General features: G+C 43.4%; 1 protein-coding gene across 2 annotated transcripts; it reads right to left on the bottom strand.

The window, feature by feature from the left end:
- Window positions 1-412: 412 nt before the first annotated feature.
- CCDC112 (coiled-coil domain containing 112) lies at window positions 413-12,106 on the bottom strand. Of its 2 annotated transcripts, XM_029910934.1 has the most exons (8): window positions 11,437-12,106; window positions 10,187-10,276; window positions 6,700-6,775; window positions 5,359-5,749; window positions 4,009-4,425; window positions 3,091-3,186; window positions 832-950; window positions 413-754 (listed from the first exon to the last, which is right to left on the bottom strand). In XM_029910934.1, the coding sequence occupies exons 1-8, from the start codon at window positions 11,459-11,461 to the stop codon at window positions 724-726; spliced, it is 1,245 nt and encodes a 414-aa protein (XP_029766794.1). In that variant the 5' UTR covers window positions 11,462-12,106; the 3' UTR covers window positions 413-723. The 2 variants fall into 2 exon arrangements, with proteins under 2 accessions (XP_029766794.1, XP_029766795.1); XM_029910935.1 differs by lacking the exons at window positions 6,700-6,775; window positions 11,437-12,106 and having other exon boundaries at window positions 10,187-10,266.
- Between the last annotated feature and the right edge of the window lie 6,475 nt (window positions 12,107-18,581).

The following is an 18,581-nucleotide window of genomic DNA, read 5'->3' on the forward strand; positions in this document are numbered from 1 at the left end:
AACATTAACTAGCATTGTGGCTCAGGTCAAGTCACTTGCCCTGCTCTTCAACTTCCCCTTCTATAAAATGGAGATAACACCTACCATATGAAAGGCACTACACATAACGAAAATAGCATTACTAAAACAAGAACTAAACAAAATAAATATTTATTTTGCAAAATAGCATAGTATTCCTTATCCAAGTCATATTAAGTTTGCAGCATAGATTAGTCATTCTATTATCACTTCATCTAAATTGTGAGACATTTTATTTCTTCAAATATAAAAAAAACCACAATCTTTTAAAAGTTGCTAATTATGGATGCAGCATATGTAGGAGAAAACATGAAGGAACTGACACCCAGCATTTTTGTTAGTTAAAAATACTATTTCTTCCATTGTTTCCCCAAGTGACTATATTATATATGGTCTAGAATAACATGTAAGAGTGGCAATTTTGATATAATTGATTGTTGTTCCATGACATCTACAGTCACCTTTTTATATTCTGTTATTTCATTTTCAAATTTATGGAATTGTGGATGATATGCCAGTTATCAAATACATACCATAATGAATACACTGCTAACATGACAAAAAATTAAATGGTCAGAACTTGAAACCCATGTAATAATACACAATATTCTTCATTACATAAAAAAGTTTTATGAAAATTTCTAAGGACCCAGTTGGTCACTTTATTTGTATGTAATTCATCTTCTCATATATGCAGATGTTCAGCTATAACCCTTGTCTCCAGGTTGGGATAGCCCTATGGGAAAAAATAAGGATGAATAGCTGGTCATTGAGTGTATTTTAAAAATATATAAATCTAAGTCTTTTTCTTACCTATGTGGAATATGTAGAAGTGGCTGCACATCTGTTGGTCCAATTTCTTTTGTGTGTTCCTCCCAACCCTTGGTAGGTTTGTACAGTCTAGATGGGTCCCTGGTTACGTGAACTTCAACCTGTCAATAATATATTGTTATGCAGGGGGAGCGGGGAAGGGAGGTTGGGCAGTCACACCAACTCTTGAAGCTGTTGGGTGTGACAGCTGCCTCCCATTCAGGCTAAATGAGGGAACAATTAAATGCCCCTTTGCTTAGTGCATGCAGTGTAGTTGTAGTCCTGTCTGTCCCAGGATATTAGAGAGACAAGGTGTGTGAGATAGTATCTTTTATTGGACAAACTTTAGAAGTTTGTCCAATAAAAGATACTACAGTAAAAGCTTTGTTATCCGGCGTATTGGGGGAATGGAGGGGTGCCGGTTAGTCAAAAATTCCAGTTAACTGAAAGTTATAATTACCAATGGAATACCAATTTTCAAAGAATTAGAACACAATAAAATGAATAAGGTATAAAATAGTATACAGGTACTCACCAATCCAGTAGTAGTACTGCACTGCAGAGTGATTGGTTTCTTGAAGCACTTAGGTGTATACAGGTTAAGTTTTCTATACAGTAGGTTATCATATGACACTACATATCACTATGGCCAGCACATGGCATACACCGAGATCACTAAAAATACACTTAACACTAAAACCATACAGAATATAATTTAATCTTTCTTTGATGATTAAGAAGGCACTTCAGGACCTTGCAGTGCCTCTGATGTTGATAATAATGGCCCTATTATCATTGTAGATGTAGGGAAGGTGTAGGAGATTGGGCTGAATCTGTAATGACCTTATAACACACCCTGGAAGCTGCTTTTTTGAATAAATCCCTGATATAACTTGCTTACTTGTCTTCTACCTCTTTTGCATAAAAGTAGAGTGCAGAATGTGCAACTGCATAACCTCCTGGGCAGTATACTAGTCCCGGTTACTAGATTGAAGATTTATATTGGGAGATATCAGAAATGCCAGTTAATAGAGCTTTCTGGTTGATAAAGTGCCGGATAACAAAACTTTTTTTTTTTACTGGTATCTCACCCACCTTGTCCCTTTGCTTGGGGAGGGGGTGTTTCTGATAAACAATGCAGGGACAGGGGATTGATTAGATTGCAGCTGTATGTCTGTGTGAGAGTAATGCGGCAAGAAACAGGAGAGCAGCGAGGCAGCCCCATACTGAGTCAGAGGAGGACTTATAGAGTGACCATGAGAAAAACGCTGAGAGAGCTTTTGGGTAAAATGCTGGCTGGAAAAAGGCTTGGAACTGTGACCAAAGAAACTGTCTCCTGCTGTTTGATTCCTAGTGCATTCAGGGAAACTGGACTTTGTGTACATTCTTTGTAAATAAACAGGATTGCATCAAAGAAATACCTGGACCCCATTATCAATTTCTCCTAACACAACAAAATTTGTAAGACCCCGATTACTGGCTAACAATAGGAAAAAACAGTGCCTTTCCATTTGTCACAAGAAATAATTACATTGGCTAGATGAATAGCATAAGGAAAGTAAGAGTGTACCTGTATGATAGTCCTTCCAAGAAATGCAATAAATCTCATTTGTGACAAGAGTCTTTGACCACATTGAGCTTATTGCAGGATTGACGCTTTTGCTCCATGTGCTTATGGACAAGAGCAGGGACAGTCTGTCAAACATATTTTCCCCCTCTTTTAATTCTTAGTAAAATTTGTGCAGGAAAAAGGTGCAGGACTGGAACCCAAGACTGACGTCCACTATAAATTCACAGAACGAGCAGCAGCTACTGGATGCTCAACATTTGTGAAAAACAGGCAACTTATTTTAAGTGCCTAAATAATGATTCAGGTGCTTAACTTTAGGCATCCATAATTTAAAAATGTTTGGCCTTTGTTCATGTGTGTTTTGATATCTTTATCTGCTTTTAAACCACTAAGGATAGCTATTTAAACACATTTCAAAAGGAAAATAAGTGTGTTGTTCTTTTAAACAAAAATTATGCCCTTTTTCCACTGTAAAAAGCCAAGACCTTTCCCATTCTGAGGTGGGTTGTTCGTTATTTTGCCATGACAAAAAGTAATCTTCAGCTGTAAGAGGTCATTTGGATAGGAAAAATAATTGCCTCTTAGAAGAAGGCAGCAGAAAGAATAAAGCTGTTAAAAATAAATTACAAGCATGAAGATATGTTTCATCAGATTATAACGAGAAAAATCAATCAATTCTGTAAATATGTTACCTTCTCTCTTAACTTTGCCAGTCTTTTTTCTTTTTCTATTTTTTCCTCCTCTTTTGCCTGCTTTTCTAGAATCTTTACTTCAAGTTTATGAAGATCCTGGAAAATATACCATGGATGAAATATTGAGCACTTTTGGGAATCAAAAAGAATAAAGTACCAATAGGCTTTTCATATAATCAGAATTTATTTTGAATGCTTTAGAAACCAAATGTGTCCTAGATTTCATATTGTTTAAGCACAGAAGTTACCATTTGATAAATCCAATCAGACCTGTATAACGTAGGCTATTACATTTCACCCAGATACCATTCTAGGGAACCCAATTATTGTAGTTAAGACTAAAGCATTTCAGTCCTCAGGACTCGGAACTTTGTGTGCCACAGGTAGAGTACAGGGAAAAAAACCAAAGCACACAATTAAATTACACGGGCCAGTTTCTAAAATTTACCTTTTGGAAACAAACCCTTGATATTGTACTGCTATATATTTGCAAGATTTAATTTCCATTTTTTGTAAACAAATGGTAATTAAAACAAATATTGGCAATGGACTGGTCCCCCACCTAGGCCCCGATTCGGGAATATACTCAAGCATATACCTAACTTTAAACAGTTAACTAGTCCCACTGAAGTCAACAGGAGTACTCTTGTACTTTAACATGTGCTCAAGTATCTTGCTGAATTGGAACACTGAGGAAAAGCAACAGAACATTATTTTAGACAAAATGATGAGCTGTTCCCAAGACACAGACAGAGCTATCTTCATACAGATGTAGTTTGTGAATCAAAAATAGCTCTTAAAGTTGAAATAATTGTTCTTGATAATTAACTCCCTAGTCTTCCACATTCTAATACTATGTCTACTTTGTACCACACATCCAGAAGATTTGAAACACGAGTGAGGGATGTGACTACTCACTCGCTCTTGAAACTTAGAAATTTCTTCTGCAGCAATTCTCTTCCTCTCTTCCCTTTCAGCCTCCTCCCTCTTCTCCTTTTCAAGTCTTTGGAGCGCCTCCTGTTCCTCCTTCTGCCGAGTGTACTTTTCTAGCAGTAGCTTCAGTTGGAACTGGCGCTGGCGTTCCTTCTGCTGCTTTTTCTCCCTCTCTTCTTCCTGTTTCAGTCGAGATGCTTGTTTCATTGCAAATTCTATTTCTTTATGTCTTTTCCAGGCTTCGACAGCTGCTTGTTGCTTTTTCCTTTCCTTCTCTGCTTTTTGCTTCTGAGCTGCTTCTTGTTGAAGATTTTCGGTTTTGAGCATTTTCTCTGACTTCTGCTTTTGCTTTAAGATTTCTTGTTTTTCTTGTTGCTTCTTCATTTTCCACTTTTCAATAGACTGCAGGAGAACAGTAAGAAAAAAATCTTATTCTTATAAAATCTTACTCTTCCAAGATAATTATTTCCAAAGGAGAGACTCAGTGGACAGAAAGGTGTGATCTAAGAACAAGACTAGGAGGTAGGAACTCCAGACATAGATGCTTTTTCACCTTGGCAAGTAGCTTACTATCTCTTAGTTTCCCCACATGTAAAATGGAAACAACTATTTATTTACCTATCTCACAGTGTATGAAGTTTAATATCTACAATAATTTGAATATATAAAGTTTTATGGCATCCACATTGCTGCAGAATGATTATTAGGCTCATTAATTAACGAATCAGATGCTTTCACTGTGCAAACATTTTTCAATTCTTTTTATATCACACACATATATATGAACAGTAAAACCAAACTTTTTGCTTAAAAAATATCAATGTTTATGCCAGCTAACCTATTACCACGAAGGTGACCCAGGTCCAGGACCCTCCTCCAAATTTCTATTTTCAGAACCATTGGAGCCAAGGTGTGTTGCAACTGTTCTAGTCCTTCTCTACCCGTCCTCCCCCCCACATATCTGTCTTGTCTATTTAGACTGAAAGCTCTTTGGGGCTGAGACTGTCTACTACTCTGTACAGTGGTCTAGCATAATGGGGCCCCATTCTTGGTTGGTTCTTAGGTACGACTACAACAAACATGATTAATAATAATTGTAATATGCTCAGCTACTGCACACGGCACTCCAACGTGTGCTTAGAGCATCATCTGCTGATCATTCCTTAGAACACCAGTAAAGTGAAAATTTTAAAGAGAACTTGTTTTCTGTAGGAAAAAAGCTATGTCTGCCATCACAGCTTGAGGTGGATGGAAGAGGGTGAAAAGTGTGTGTGGCTTTTAAGAAATACACTTGTTTAAAATACAAACATACTTTGAATCTTAAAACTCTCTTACCTCTTTTTTTCTTTCCTCTAAAATCAGAAATTCTTGATACCATGTCTCATGCTGTTGAATATCCTCTTTTGTTCTTCCAGAGAGATACTCAAGGGCTTCTTCTATATAGGATGGCTTTCCTTTATGTTTTGTCCATACTTTCAAAAAGTGTTGATGATCATAATCATCCCAGCCTCCTTGTCGTCCTCCTGTTTGCTGAAGGAACCTTTCAAATTCTACTACTTCTTCAGGTAGATGATTTTGCAGTGTTTTGTCTACTGGAACCTTGCCTGATGGTAACCTGAAAACTCTTTCTATGGCTGAACTACCCAGTGCCCATGTGTCAATTTTTTTCTGTAAGGCACTGAGCTCATTAGTAGCAGTCTTCTCCTCCTTCATAAGCTCTTCATATCTAAGTAAAAAAAACAACATAAACACACATTGACTTTTAAATAAAAGATCAGACAATACCCGTGAGTTCACCTGAAACAGACTTTGTGATTATTCAATTCCCAGACAAAAACTGTGTTAAAGTGGGGCTAAAGTTCAGATTAAGTATCACTAATTTAGGGTAAAATAAATTACAGTAGAACCTCTGAGTTACAAACACCTTGGGAATGGAGGTTGTTCGTAACAGTGAACAAAACATTATGGTTGTTCTTTCAAAAGTTTACAACTGAACATTGATTTAATACAGCTTTGAAACTTTAGTATGCAGAAGAAAAATGCTACTTTCCCCTTTTTTTAGTAGTTTACATTTAACACAGTACTGTACTGTATTTGCTTTTTTGGGGAGGGGGAAGGGAGTGTCTCTGCTGTTACCTGATTGTGTACTTCCGGTTCCAAATGAGGTGTATGGTTGACTGGTCAGTTTGTAACTCTGGTGTTCATAACTCTGATGTTCTACTGTACAGAAATTTTGTAATTATCCCCAAACTAAGCATTATAAACCCAGGAAAGTCAGAGTTAAGGTTACTCTTAAAAGAGAACTAGATGGAAATGCACAGGTAGGGCACCCAAACAACCATACTCCTTTCCTATATTGCTATCATTGGGAGGACAGGGAGAGAGAAAAGAAAAAAAATGTGCCTTTAAAAATCAGTTTAATCTAATCCAGACCCCACTATTGCAATGCTTTCACCATAACCATATGGTTATTGAATGATACTACTATAGGTAATCTAGTCGTAAAAGTTTGCTTTGAATATATGTTTACATAAATTATTCATTACAGAAAAAGAAACAGGATCGAAAAAAGGACGAGAAGAGTGATTTATACCATACATTTATGTTATATTTTATTTTGATTTTGTGTGACTGATTTCAGTTCTCTCGAGACTATAAAAGCATGTAGAAACATACATTAGTCGCTGTTCTTCTTTAAAACCATTTATTGCATTTTCAGCTTCTTCCATCATTTCCCTGAGCTTTTCAATGACTACAAAAACCAGAAAGAGGAGTAAATATAACTTTCCCTATAGCTGAATATAGCTTTTATATGCTAGACCAGGGGTCGGCAACCTTTCAAAGAAGAACAGCTTGCGGGCATCGCATGGAGACCCGCTGTCCCCCTCCCCCCCAAGGGGCATGCAGAGACATGCCAGCAGCCAGCCACTTCTGGCAGCGGTGTGGGGCCAGAGCCCTGCTGTGCCGCCGGGCTGTGAGCCACCTGTGATAAGCGCCTAATGGACAGAGACTGTACCTTGCACTCCCTCAAGAAACAGCTGCCCGCAATGGGGCAGCCAAAGAGCTGCATCTGGCTCTGGAGCCGCAGGTTGCCAACCCCTGTGCTAGACACAAGAAAATGTGACATTTCTTAATAAACTAACATGAAGAATAAAGATATATAGCAAAGCAGGCAGTTTCTATTTAAAACATATACATCCCATACAGCCTCTACTTCATACACATCCCCAATAGGCAAAATAAGCTTTTACTAAATTAGTTGACAAATATGGATATAGGTAAAATTGGATTTCCTGAAATAAAATATGCTACAATAATGAATTAATAAATAACTGATGATACAAGGGAATTCTTTATTTGTATTGTTAGAGTATTCTATTCTGAGTAGAAATGCTTTTATTCCTCTTCATCCTTCTCTACCAGGAAACTTAATGCTGGTGAAAAGAATGTGACTGAGAGCCTTTGTTTTCAGTCCTGCAACAGGATGTGCAAGGATGGGCCCTTACAATCTCATGGAGTCTTGAAGAGTGGAGATATGTCAGTATCAGGTGAAGTCAGTGGGACTCCTAGCAGGTATACAGTCTGCCGGCATGCTTCCCATGTGTGCAGCTTTTGGGGGTGGGGGTGGGATTTCCCCCCAAACAGAGGCGAGGTATGGGGGGGCACATGGGGTTACATGCCACTGCCCTCCTCATTTCTGCAAAAGCAGAGCTGCCCAGCTCCGGTCTGGTCTCAGGCTCCACTGACTCTGCAGCTGAACACAGCCTCTTGGGTCCTAGTGCCAGTTGTGCTCCCCTTCTGTGTTCTGGGAGCCTTCCTATTTTCTGTGGAATAGTGAGTTCCCACAGTGGGGCTGGGTAAGTGGGGGTGGGGGAAATGAGGGAAGGGGGCTGAGTGGAGGAGGCAGTGGGGAAGGAAAGGAGGTGAAATAGGGCAGGGGGAGGGGAATGTGGGAGTGAGGGGAAGGGGATGGAGAAGAAAAGGGGATAGGGGAATCACGGGGGGAAGCAGGATCCTGGCATGCGGCGTCCCCTTGGCAGCAACTGGGGCTCCCCCATTAAGCAAGCCCATCGAACCCTCACCCTGACATACCATACCCCCCTACACCTGGACCCTTCTGACAAGCCCCACACACGCAGAGCCCCACCCCACTGAGCCCCAACCAGCTGCACCTGGACCCACAGCCCATCAAGCCCCACTCCCCCAGCACCCGGACCCCCCCCAAAATCGCCAGACCCAGACCTCCCCACCAAGCCCCATCTCCCCACACCCAGATCCCCCCCGCTGAGCCCAACCACCATTACCTTGATCCCCTGCAGAGTCCCATTGCCCCTGCACCCATAACCCCCACAATGAGCCCCTGTGCATCCAGATCTCCCACTGAGCTGCCCACACCCAGATTGCCCCACAGAAACCTCTCACCCCAAACCTGGATCCCCCCACACTAAGCCCCTTCACACTTGGATCCTGCTGGGCTGAGCCTGCTCACCCACACCTGATGTGCCTGGCACAGAGGGGCAGGGCCCTGGGGTGTTTCTGGGGCAGACCCAGCCCTTGCACTGTGTCAGGGTCAGGTGCAGCCTCACTGTCGAGTCCCTGTACTGGGGAAGGTGGGGGCTTCAGGGTGATCTTCCACCTCAATGCAGCCAATGGCCTGTGCTCCCCACTGCCATGCTGGAGCCACATTTATTTATTGACAAATAAAATTTGCAGAATTTTAAAATATTGTGCGCATAATTTTTAATTTTTGGCGCATAATTCCATCAGGAGTAACTGATTTAGTTAACCCAGTGGAAATCCTTGTGTGGATACACTTATTTCAGAGTAAGAGGGGCCCATTCTGGATTATCTTTAAATGATTCCCAACATAAGAACCAGTTATCTCATGTCACCCTGCCAATATCCCTCAGTCTTGATTTGGAGAGAGAATCTCTAGGGGTGAGTCTCTTAGGCTTTGTCTAATAAGAAAGTTATATGATAGTATTTTTTCACACAACGCACAGTCAACCTGTGGAACTCTTTGCTAGAAGATGTTGTGAAGGCCCAGACTATAAGTTCATGGAGGATAGATCCATCAATGGCTATTAGCCAGGATGGGCAGAGATACAAAACCATGCTCTGAAGTGTCTCTAGCCTTTGTTTGCCAGAAGCTGGGAATGGGCAACAGAGGACAGATCACTTGATGATTACCGGTTCTGTTCATTCCCTGTGAAGCACCTGGCATTGGCCACTGTCAGAAGACAGAATACTGGACTAGATAGACCATTGGTCTGACCCAATATGGCTGTTCTTATATTCTTAACTATAGTAAAACAATTAAAAAGTGGTTAGTTAAATATGGTGCAATCCCCTGTGGACACAAGGGAGTTCACCGATTTAACTAGCTTTGTTTTTAAAACCCAGTCAGTTAAATTGGTACAATTTCTCATCAGACAAGGCCTTCATTCAGCTTCTTGTTTTTTCAATCCTTGGCGACAGTTTAGCAGAGAGGCCAAGGTAGATGCAGACATTTGCAGATAGAAATTGAGTCAGATCAACAACATAATGAATGTAAGCACTACATAACCTTGAGCTGGTGACAGATCTCGGTCTCTAACCTGGGCTACTTTTGAACTAGTAAGCTACAAATGCATGTCTCTCTGATTACCAGTGCCCCAAGTGTTTCAACTCATCTAATCCCCGAAGTGTGCTTTATTCATTATCAACAGAATATTCCAGTTTATATTGGTTCATATGGCCTGAAAATGTAATTCCCTATGGCCCTTGCTCAACGTCCTCAGCCATCTGATGGAAGAGAGGCATACGACTGTATCTAAATCCCAAAAATATATTCATTGCACTTAGCATTACAGTACAATTCAAGCAGAAGGACATGGACTTCAGCACAGAAGGTACCACACCCCCAATAGGCTCCAGGGTCCCAGGCCAGTGCCAACAGAAAATAAGGGGTTCCACTCTAAAGATGATCTCAGGGAGCCTCCAGCCTTTCCTGACACTCCCCTCCTTTCTTAGATTCACAGAAGGATAGGCAGACTGGAGAAAGGACATCCAGAGCCTGCACTGATGGCACAAGCAGAGACCTTCCCTGCAAGACAATTATCCAAGAAAATTAAACTTTTGTCTATAAAAGGCAAGTATTTCAAACTCCATCAACAAGACTTACATTCCGGTGTAGGCTTCACATCTTTCAATTGTCGTTGAAGTCTCTTAACATTATTGTGTATTTTTGCTAGTTGTTGCTGGATTTTAGCTTCTGTGGAAGAAAAATAAGTTAGTCAGTCATGTTAAAAGTTTAATTGTACATCAAATTGAAATTTCTTGCCTTTACCCTCAAACCTCTAAGTCATTCAGCCCCGACATCTCTGGTCTGGTCACCTTTCCCGTCTTCTCTGACACACCTTCCCATTCCAACAATGATGCCAGCAAAAATGCCAGTATTGATACCCTCTTCATCATCATCTCATAGAAGCAGCTCCATCCATGCTTTCATGCTGCCCCTTGTGCTGGGAACACCAATTCTGACTCTAGCCACTTCCCTTGCCCCATTCAAATCCCTCCTACTCACCTCTGTCATAAGGCCTATAAAATGTGGAGGAGAGAATAGCTATCCTTAACAAACAAAACAGCACCATCAAAATGTGTACTAACTTTACTGAGTAATATGATCTTATTGCTATCTTTGCCCTTCCTTTCCCTGCTTTGTGTGTTTAGTAGGACGCTAACATGTTAGGTCATGTTACTTTGTATGCTCTTCAGAATATGTAATGTGTCTACTTATTTTGTGAGGTACCTAGCATATCTTTGGGAGTGCAAAAAATAATTTAAAGATATTGTGTTTGGGGACTTTTTGAAAATGCCTATCTCCAATGATGGTGTCACCTTCCCTGAACGACACATCAGGTCTTTTCTGAATATTGAGTGTACTATCCTCTATTTCAGGCACATTCAAAGTGTGAACCAACTTCTGCAGTCCTCCCTGCAACCAACATACCTTCTCATGCTGTCATCTATCCTTACCAGCCCTGGAATACATAACTGGACATTTCAATGCCTGGATTCTCTAGGACCCACTTCCAATGCTTCTGCAAATCCAGACACTGAAATATTCGAAGATCTACTTTTTTTAAGTGATCAGTGTGGGAGACACTGAGAATCCTTGATTATTTTGTGGTGCTGTCATAAGTTTATTGTACAATAACTAAGCTACATTAAATCTTGTTATGTTTAGGTTCTTGTTATGTTTTTAATTCTTCCACAATACTGTTCTTTTTATAGTGCACTCTCTCTTATAAACAGTACATATACAGTAGCAAAAATACTTTCATGGGCGAGTATCAGAATTTGCTTTGTTCTATGAGCTTATACACCAGTTAAGTGAGTGAGTGTGGACAAGGAAAGGAACAAATATCCTACTGTCAGCTTTCCTGTTGTTAGTCATTTTATGTTCCAGTTCTTCCAGTGTGCTGTATTCCACCCTGAAATCACTCTTCTTGCTGTAGAGATGACCATTTTTGTCTTTTTCTATATTCACAAGTCTGGGGAAAAAAATGTTGCTTGGCTTTGAAATCACATTTTAAAATCACTTGAAAAATAATTAAAAATATAAATTCACAGTCATTACCATTTAGAAATTACTTAGACTAACTCTAATTAGTGGTCATTATTTTTGATTGAATAAGTTAGTTTCATTAAGTGCTGCGGACAAGTGCATCATTACAGAATTTAAAAACTGGGCTTTAACACAGGGAATATTAATCAGAATAGCTGCTTTTAATTTATCATGTAACTAATGTATTATCACTTGGAAGGATTAGATTTTTATCAGTAAATGTTGGTAAATGTCAATAAATTTAAAAAATCAGAAACATCCTTTCCAAGATTTATGCTTAGTGCAGGCCACACAGTAAGTCTGACAGAAGTAATCAGAAATCTGGTACTCAGCAAAGGCAGACAGATGTACAATTCTGCTCTTCGCGTCAACAGATCATTCTAAATGATGATTTTATTTCTAATGGGCTTGGGGTCCTTCACATCCTTTAGAAGTCTCACTTTCTCCCTCAATTTATAACTTCGGTACTTTCTTTACACTCAAGATTCTGCATCAGATGAGCCTTATAGACGATGAACTGTTAGATGCCACTTTCTTCCTCAGAAGTGGCCACACTTCAGTGGTAGATGAAGTTGTCTTACTTATCCATTATCTACCTCATAGGGGTGTGGCTAAGCATTTTGAGAACCAGATGAAACTCATTACATATGTAGGAGTCCAACCAGTTTCCACCTCTCCCCTCTGACATTCCCTGCCATGATGATCCAGTGATTAGGGCACTAGCCGAAGAACTGGGAGACCTGGGTTCAATTTCCTGCTATACCATGGATTCCCTGTGTGACCCTGGCAAATCATTTAGCTTCTCTATTCCTCAGTTCCCAATTTGTAAAATGGGGATACCATTATTTCCCTACCTTACTTGGGGGTTGTGAGGATAAATATATTAAAGTTTGTGAGGTGCTGAGCTACTAGTGATGGGGGTTGCACAAATACAATAATTTCATCTGGTTCTCAAAATGCTTAGCCACACCCCTATGAGGTAGATAATGGATAAGTAAGACAACTTCACCTACGTCAGGGATTTTACCAGTCCTCTGGGGGGATAGAAGGGAAGGAAACCAGTGGTTGGTTGAGCATAAGCAAATAGCAAGCTTGGATTTAAGGTTTAGTTAGAGGTGGGGAAGTCTACTGCCTCGAAGCTGTTGATAAAACTGCTCCCAGATAATGCTGCAAATCCCAGGCCAGATTAATTAGTATAAGTGGCTACAGTAATGTATGTTTGTTTCAAGGTTTTTATTTTTTTCAGTTGGTATCTTTAAGTTGTAGTGTTATTATTTTCTAACTTTGTTTTTCTATTTTTGTAAATAATAGAGCCAAAGGAATCTATTCCTGCAGGGTTCCATTTATATTTTATGTTTAGTGTTTAACATTTCATTTAAAAACAATAACAGAATATTATTTGTGTTCAGCAACCTATTTAGTTTTCCTGATGTTTCCCCAGCAAAGCTAAAACCTGCTAAAAAAACATTTATACTGTTCTTGGGCAAATGAAAAGGAGAGAATGGATGTTTTCTGAGGAAATGCCCGGATTAAACCAAGAAAGAAGAACACGGGGGTAAACTGAAATACATTTTGGGGCATGAATTCTAGTCTGCAGGAGACTAGATTAAAAATAAATTAACATGGTTGTCATCTAGCAGTTCCCAAATTCTGTAGACAAATAAAGTCCTTGGAATGCTTTCAGAGTCAGCTGTCTGGTTTTACAGTGACAGTTCTTTTCACTCTCCTCCTGCTGGATCACATTAAAAGAAGCTAAAAATACATTAAATACCTCCCCATTATTACTTGTCTATGTGACAAATTGATGTAGTTGCCACAAGGTTGTTATTTGATCATGAACAGTAGGGAAGATGTTCCAAGTAATCTTGAACAAGGGCAGAGATAATAAAGAAATTATCTTGTTGACTAAGGGTATGTCTACACTACGAGAGTAGTTCGATTTTACTTAAATCGAATATGTGGAATCGATATTGCAAAGTCGAACGTGTGTGTCCACACTAAGGACAGTAATTCGACTTTGTGAGTCCACACTAACGGGGAAAGCGTCGACATTGGAAGCGGTGCACTGTGGGCAGCTATCCCACAGTTCCCGCAATCCCCACTGCCCATTGGAATTCTGGGTCGAGCCGCCAATGCCTTCTGGGTAAAAAAATGTGTCGAGGGTGTTTTTGGGTAACTGTCGTCATCCGTCCGTCACTACTGCCCTCCCTCCCTGAAAGCGCCAGCGGGAAATCAGTTTGCGCACTTTTCTGGTCAGTGACAGCGCGGACGCCACAGCACTGCGAGCATGGAGCCATCTGCGACCATCGCTGCAGTTGTGGCCGTTGTCAACACCTCGCAGCTTATCATCCACCTTTCCCAGAGGCAGATGCAGAGAAATCAGGCAAGGAGGCTACGGCACCGCGGTGAGGACCTGAAGTCTGAGAGTAGCACAGACCTGTCAGAAAGCACGGGACCCAGCGCCGAGGACATCACGGTGGCAATGGGTCATGTGGATGTTGTGGAACGGCGATTCTGGGCCCGGGAAACAAGCACGGACTGGTGGGACCGCATAGTGCTGCAGGTCTGGGATGAATCCCAGTGGCTGCGAAACTTTCGCATGCGGAAGGGGACTTTCATGGAACTTTGTGAGTTGCTGTCCCCTGCCCCGAAGCGCAATGACACCCGGATGCGAGCAGCCCTGACTGTCCAGAAGCGAGTAGCCATAGCCCTCTGGAAGCTTGCAACGCCAGACAGCTACCGGTCAGTCGCGAACCACTTTGGCATGGGCAAATCTACCGTGGGGGTTGTTGTGATGCAAGTAGCCAACGCAATCGTTGAGGTACTGCTCTCAAAGGTAGTGACCCTGGGAAACGCGCAGGTCATCATAGATGGCTTCGCCGCGATGGGATTCCCAAACTGCGGTGGGGCTATAGATGGAACTCACATCCCTATCCTGGGACCGGACCACCAGGCCAGCCAGTACATTAACCGAAAGGGCTACTTTTCAATGGTGCTGCAAGCACTGGTGGACCATAGGGGACGTTTTACAAACATCAACGTCGGATGGCCGGGCAAGGTTCATGACGCTCGTGTTTTCAGGAACTCAGGTCTGTTTAGACGGCTGCAGGAAGGTATTTACTTCCCGGACCACAAAATAACTCTTGGGGATGTGGAGATGCCTACAGTCATCCTCGGGGACCCAGCCTACCCGCTAATGCCCTGGCTCATGAAGCCCTATACTGGCGCCCTGGACACTGAAAAAGAACTCTTCAACTACCGGCTGAGCAAGTGCAGAATGGTGGTGGACTGTGCTTTTGGCCGTCTCAAGGGGAGATGGAGAAGCTTACTGACTCGCTGTGATCTCAGCGAAACCAATATCCTCATTGTTATTGCAGCTTGCTGTGTGCTCCACAATCTCTGTGAGAGCAAGGGGGAGACCTTTATGGCGGGGTGGGAGGTTGAGGCAAATAGCCTGGCTGCTGATTACGCCCAGCCTGACAGCCGGGCGATTAGAAGAGCCCAGCGGGACGCGCTGTGCATCCGGGAGGCTTTGAAAGCTAGGTTCCTGAGTGAGCAAGGTAACCTGTGACTTTTCAGTTTGTCTACAGAGAAGCTGAACCTGCCCCCGTTTCTTTACCCACTAAATCTTCAGTATCCTCTCCATTTACATACCCCGTTCCCCCCCTTCCAAAACACGTTTAAAAATAAAATGACTTGAATTTTGTTAATGAACACCGTTTTCTTTATTACTGTTTTCGCGGGAAAGTTTTGAACCTGGGACGCAGACTGTGGTGGGGAGCGGGTGTGGTGTAGTGATGAAAATGACGCTTCTAAACTCCCGCCACAAAGTCACAGAGCACCCCCCACAGAACACTAAAACCACCTCCCAGACTGACCAGGGTAACTAGTGACTGCAATGTGTGTGCGCCCTGCTGCTGTCCTGTCCAATTACCAACCCCCTTCCCCCCCTTCAGACGGACTCTCCTCTAAAGAACATGATGGAAACAGTAATGAACAGAAACGTATTTTTCATTAACTACACATGAAACTGGGGGGTGAAACTTGGACGGGGGCTTGGGTGAGGCGGGAAGGAAAGGACTTTTCAAATTTTGGGGAATGATAGCCTTCTGGTGCTTGAGCAGTCTGCAGGGGTGGAGTGAGAGTTTTCACAGAGTCTGCCGCCCCTCCTTCTTTGGAGTTTGGGTGAGGGGGGTATGGGACTTGGTGGCGGGGGAGGGCGGTTACAGATAGACTGCAGCGGGGCTCTGTCCTCCTGCCTCCGGTCCTGCAGAACATCCACAAGGCGCCGGAGCGTGTCCGTTTGCTCCCTCATTAGTCCAAGCAGCGTTTGAGTCGCCTGCTGGTCTTCCTGCCGCCACCTCTCCTCCCGTTCCATGTGTGCTCAGTGCATTTGGGACAAGTTTTCCCTCCACTGTGTCTGCTGGGCTGCCTGGGCTTGGGAGCAGCCCATAAGTTCCGAGAACATGTCCTCCCGTGTCCTCTTCTTCCTACACCTCATCTGCGCTAGCCTCTGGGTGTGTGATGCCAGGCTAGGTTGTGAGACAGTCGCAGCTGTGGGAATGGGAAAAAGGGAGTGAATTCCTCAGAAAGATAAATTTCGTTGTGAACAAAGAACATAGTCTTTCTCTGTGAACAAGACCATGCACAGCACCTATCACATGCGCACTCAGGACAAGGTCGAATTTTCAGCCCTCGCATTCAGTGCCTGGGGTCTTGCAGTGCAGATCAGAGAAGCGGGGCAGGACACCGGAATTTGTCTAGTAGGCCGACATGGTAAGCCGTAGACTTGTGGCTGCTTAAAACTGATAGTTGCACTGGCCTCCTTTCACATTGAAAGCAATGCCAGTCCCTGCTGCCAGCAATCCGGCAACCATGAACTCTGCCCCTGTCCCACCCCCTCGCGGCTGTCCCAGGGAAAGATCACTGTATGCTGCCCCTCTCCCGCCTCCACCGCGTGGCTGTAAACCGCCGGTTACAGTTCTGTAAAGGAACAGGCAAGCAGTCCCAATACTAACATTCCCCTACCTAATTCAAAGCAGGTCATCATGAGTGACATCACTCTGATGAGGATTTCCGAGACGGAAAAAGAAAGGATGCTTCGGGAAAGCCTGCAAAGACCAGGGCCGTATGCCGCCATGCTCTGCAGGGCAATGATCCCAGAGTACTTGCTTCTCTCCTGGCGCGGAAATGTTTCCTACTACGGAGGACCCAATAAGGCCGCTCTCCCCAGGAACCTGATGCAAAGGCTTTCCAATTACCTCCAGGAGAGCTTCGTGGAGATGTCAATGGAGGATTTCAGCTCCATCCCCGGACATATAGACCGGATTTTACTGTAGCTGCACTGGCAGGGACTAAACAGTAGAGCGGCTTGGGCAGAACAATCATGCTACACCGGACATTGTTTGATTTTTTAAAGTAGTTGCACTGCCAGGGAGTGAACAGTTAAGCGCCTAGGGCAAAGTAATCATGAAAAACCCCTTCTTAATATTCCTGTTCTGTGAAAAATAAATGTTTACATGTTTAAAACACTTACTGGCTGATCCTTCCCCTGATTCTGTGTCCGGGTTAACGGCTGGGGACGGTTGGTAGGGGATCTCTGTAAGGGTGATGAAGAGATCCTGGCTGTCGGGGAAATCAGCGTTGTAAGCGCTGTCGACTGCCTCGTCCTCCTCATCTCCTTCCTCATCTTCCCCGTCCGCTACCATGTCCGAGGAACCGGCCGTCGACAATATCCCATCCTCAGAGTCCACGATCAGTGGTGGGGTAGTGGTGGCGGCCGCACCTAGGATGGAATGCAGTGCCTCGTAGAAACGGGATGTCTGGGGCTGGGATCCGGAGCGTCCGTTTGCCTCTTTGGTCTTCTGGTAGCCTTGTCTCAGCTCCTTGATTTTCACGCGGTACTGCGTTGCATCCCGGCTGTATCCTCTCTCTGCCATGGCTTTAGAGATCTTCTCATAGATCTTTGCATTCCGTCTTTTGGAGCGCAGCTCGGAAAGCACGGACTAATCGCCCCACACAGCGATCAGATCCAAGACTTCCCGATCAGTCCATGCTGGGGCCCTCTTTCTAGTCTGAGATTGCACGGCCATCTCTGCTGGAGAGCTCTGCATCGTTGCCAGTGCTGCTGAGCTCGCCACGATGTCCAAACAGGAAATGAGATTCAAACTGCCCAGACAGGAAAAGGAATTCAAATTTTCCCGGGGCTTTTCCTGTGTGGCTGGTCAGAGCATCCGAGCTCAGACTGCTGTCCAGAGCGTCAACAGAGTGGTGCACTGTGGGATAGCTCCCGGAGCTATTAGCGTCGATTTCCATCCACACCTAGCCTAATTTGACATGGCCATGTCGAATTTAGCGCTACTCCCCTCGTTGGGGAGGAGTACAGAAGTCGAATTTAAGAGACCTCTATGTCGAACTAAATAGCTTCGTGGTGTGGACGGGTGCATACTTAATTCGATGTAACGGCGCTAAATTCGACATAAACTCCTAGTGTAGACCAGGCCTAAGACTGCAGTTCACACTTTAAAAATGTATGAGAACTGATCTAGGTGCATAGTGCAGTGCCAGCAACCCTTACAAAGAGCTATCACTGAAAGGCTGAGCACAGCATGCTGGAAGACAGCAGGGAGGACGAACTGCACTAACGTAGTTCCATATATAGGTGGAGCTGTAATGTAGATGGACAGATTTGCTCCAAAGTAATGTGCTCCCAATGTCTCTACAACAGGGGTCTCAAAATCAAATGACCACGAGGGCCACATGAGGACTAGTACATTGGCCGAGGGCCGCATTACTGACACCTCCCCCCGCCACCCTTGGCCCCGCCCTCACTCCACCCTTTCCATGAGGCCCTGCCCCCATTCCAACCCCTTCCCTGAAATCCCCACCCCAACTCTGCCCCCTTCCTGCCCCCAGGGAGGGTAGGAGGGGTGTGGGGCTCAGGGCAGGG

The sequence above is a fragment of the Terrapene carolina genome, unplaced genomic scaffold (genome assembly GCF_002925995.2).
Source record: "Terrapene carolina triunguis isolate 2854851 unplaced genomic scaffold, T_m_triunguis-2.0 Scaffold69, whole genome shotgun sequence".
In the NCBI taxonomy this organism is placed as follows: Eukaryota; Metazoa; Chordata; order Testudines; family Emydidae; genus Terrapene; species Terrapene triunguis.

Coding starts and splice junctions, on each gene's coding strand:
- CCDC112 (XM_029910934.1), bottom strand. CDS start 11,461: ATGACTAACAACAGGAAAGCTGACA. Junction 10,277..11,436: donor TAACAACAGGAAAGCTGACA/GTAGGATATTTG, acceptor TTTCTTCCACAG/AAGCTAAAATCCAGCAACAA. Junction 6,776..10,186: donor TGTGAAGCCTACACCGGAAT/GTAAGTCTTGTT, acceptor TGGTTTTTGTAG/TCATTGAAAAGCTCAGGGAA.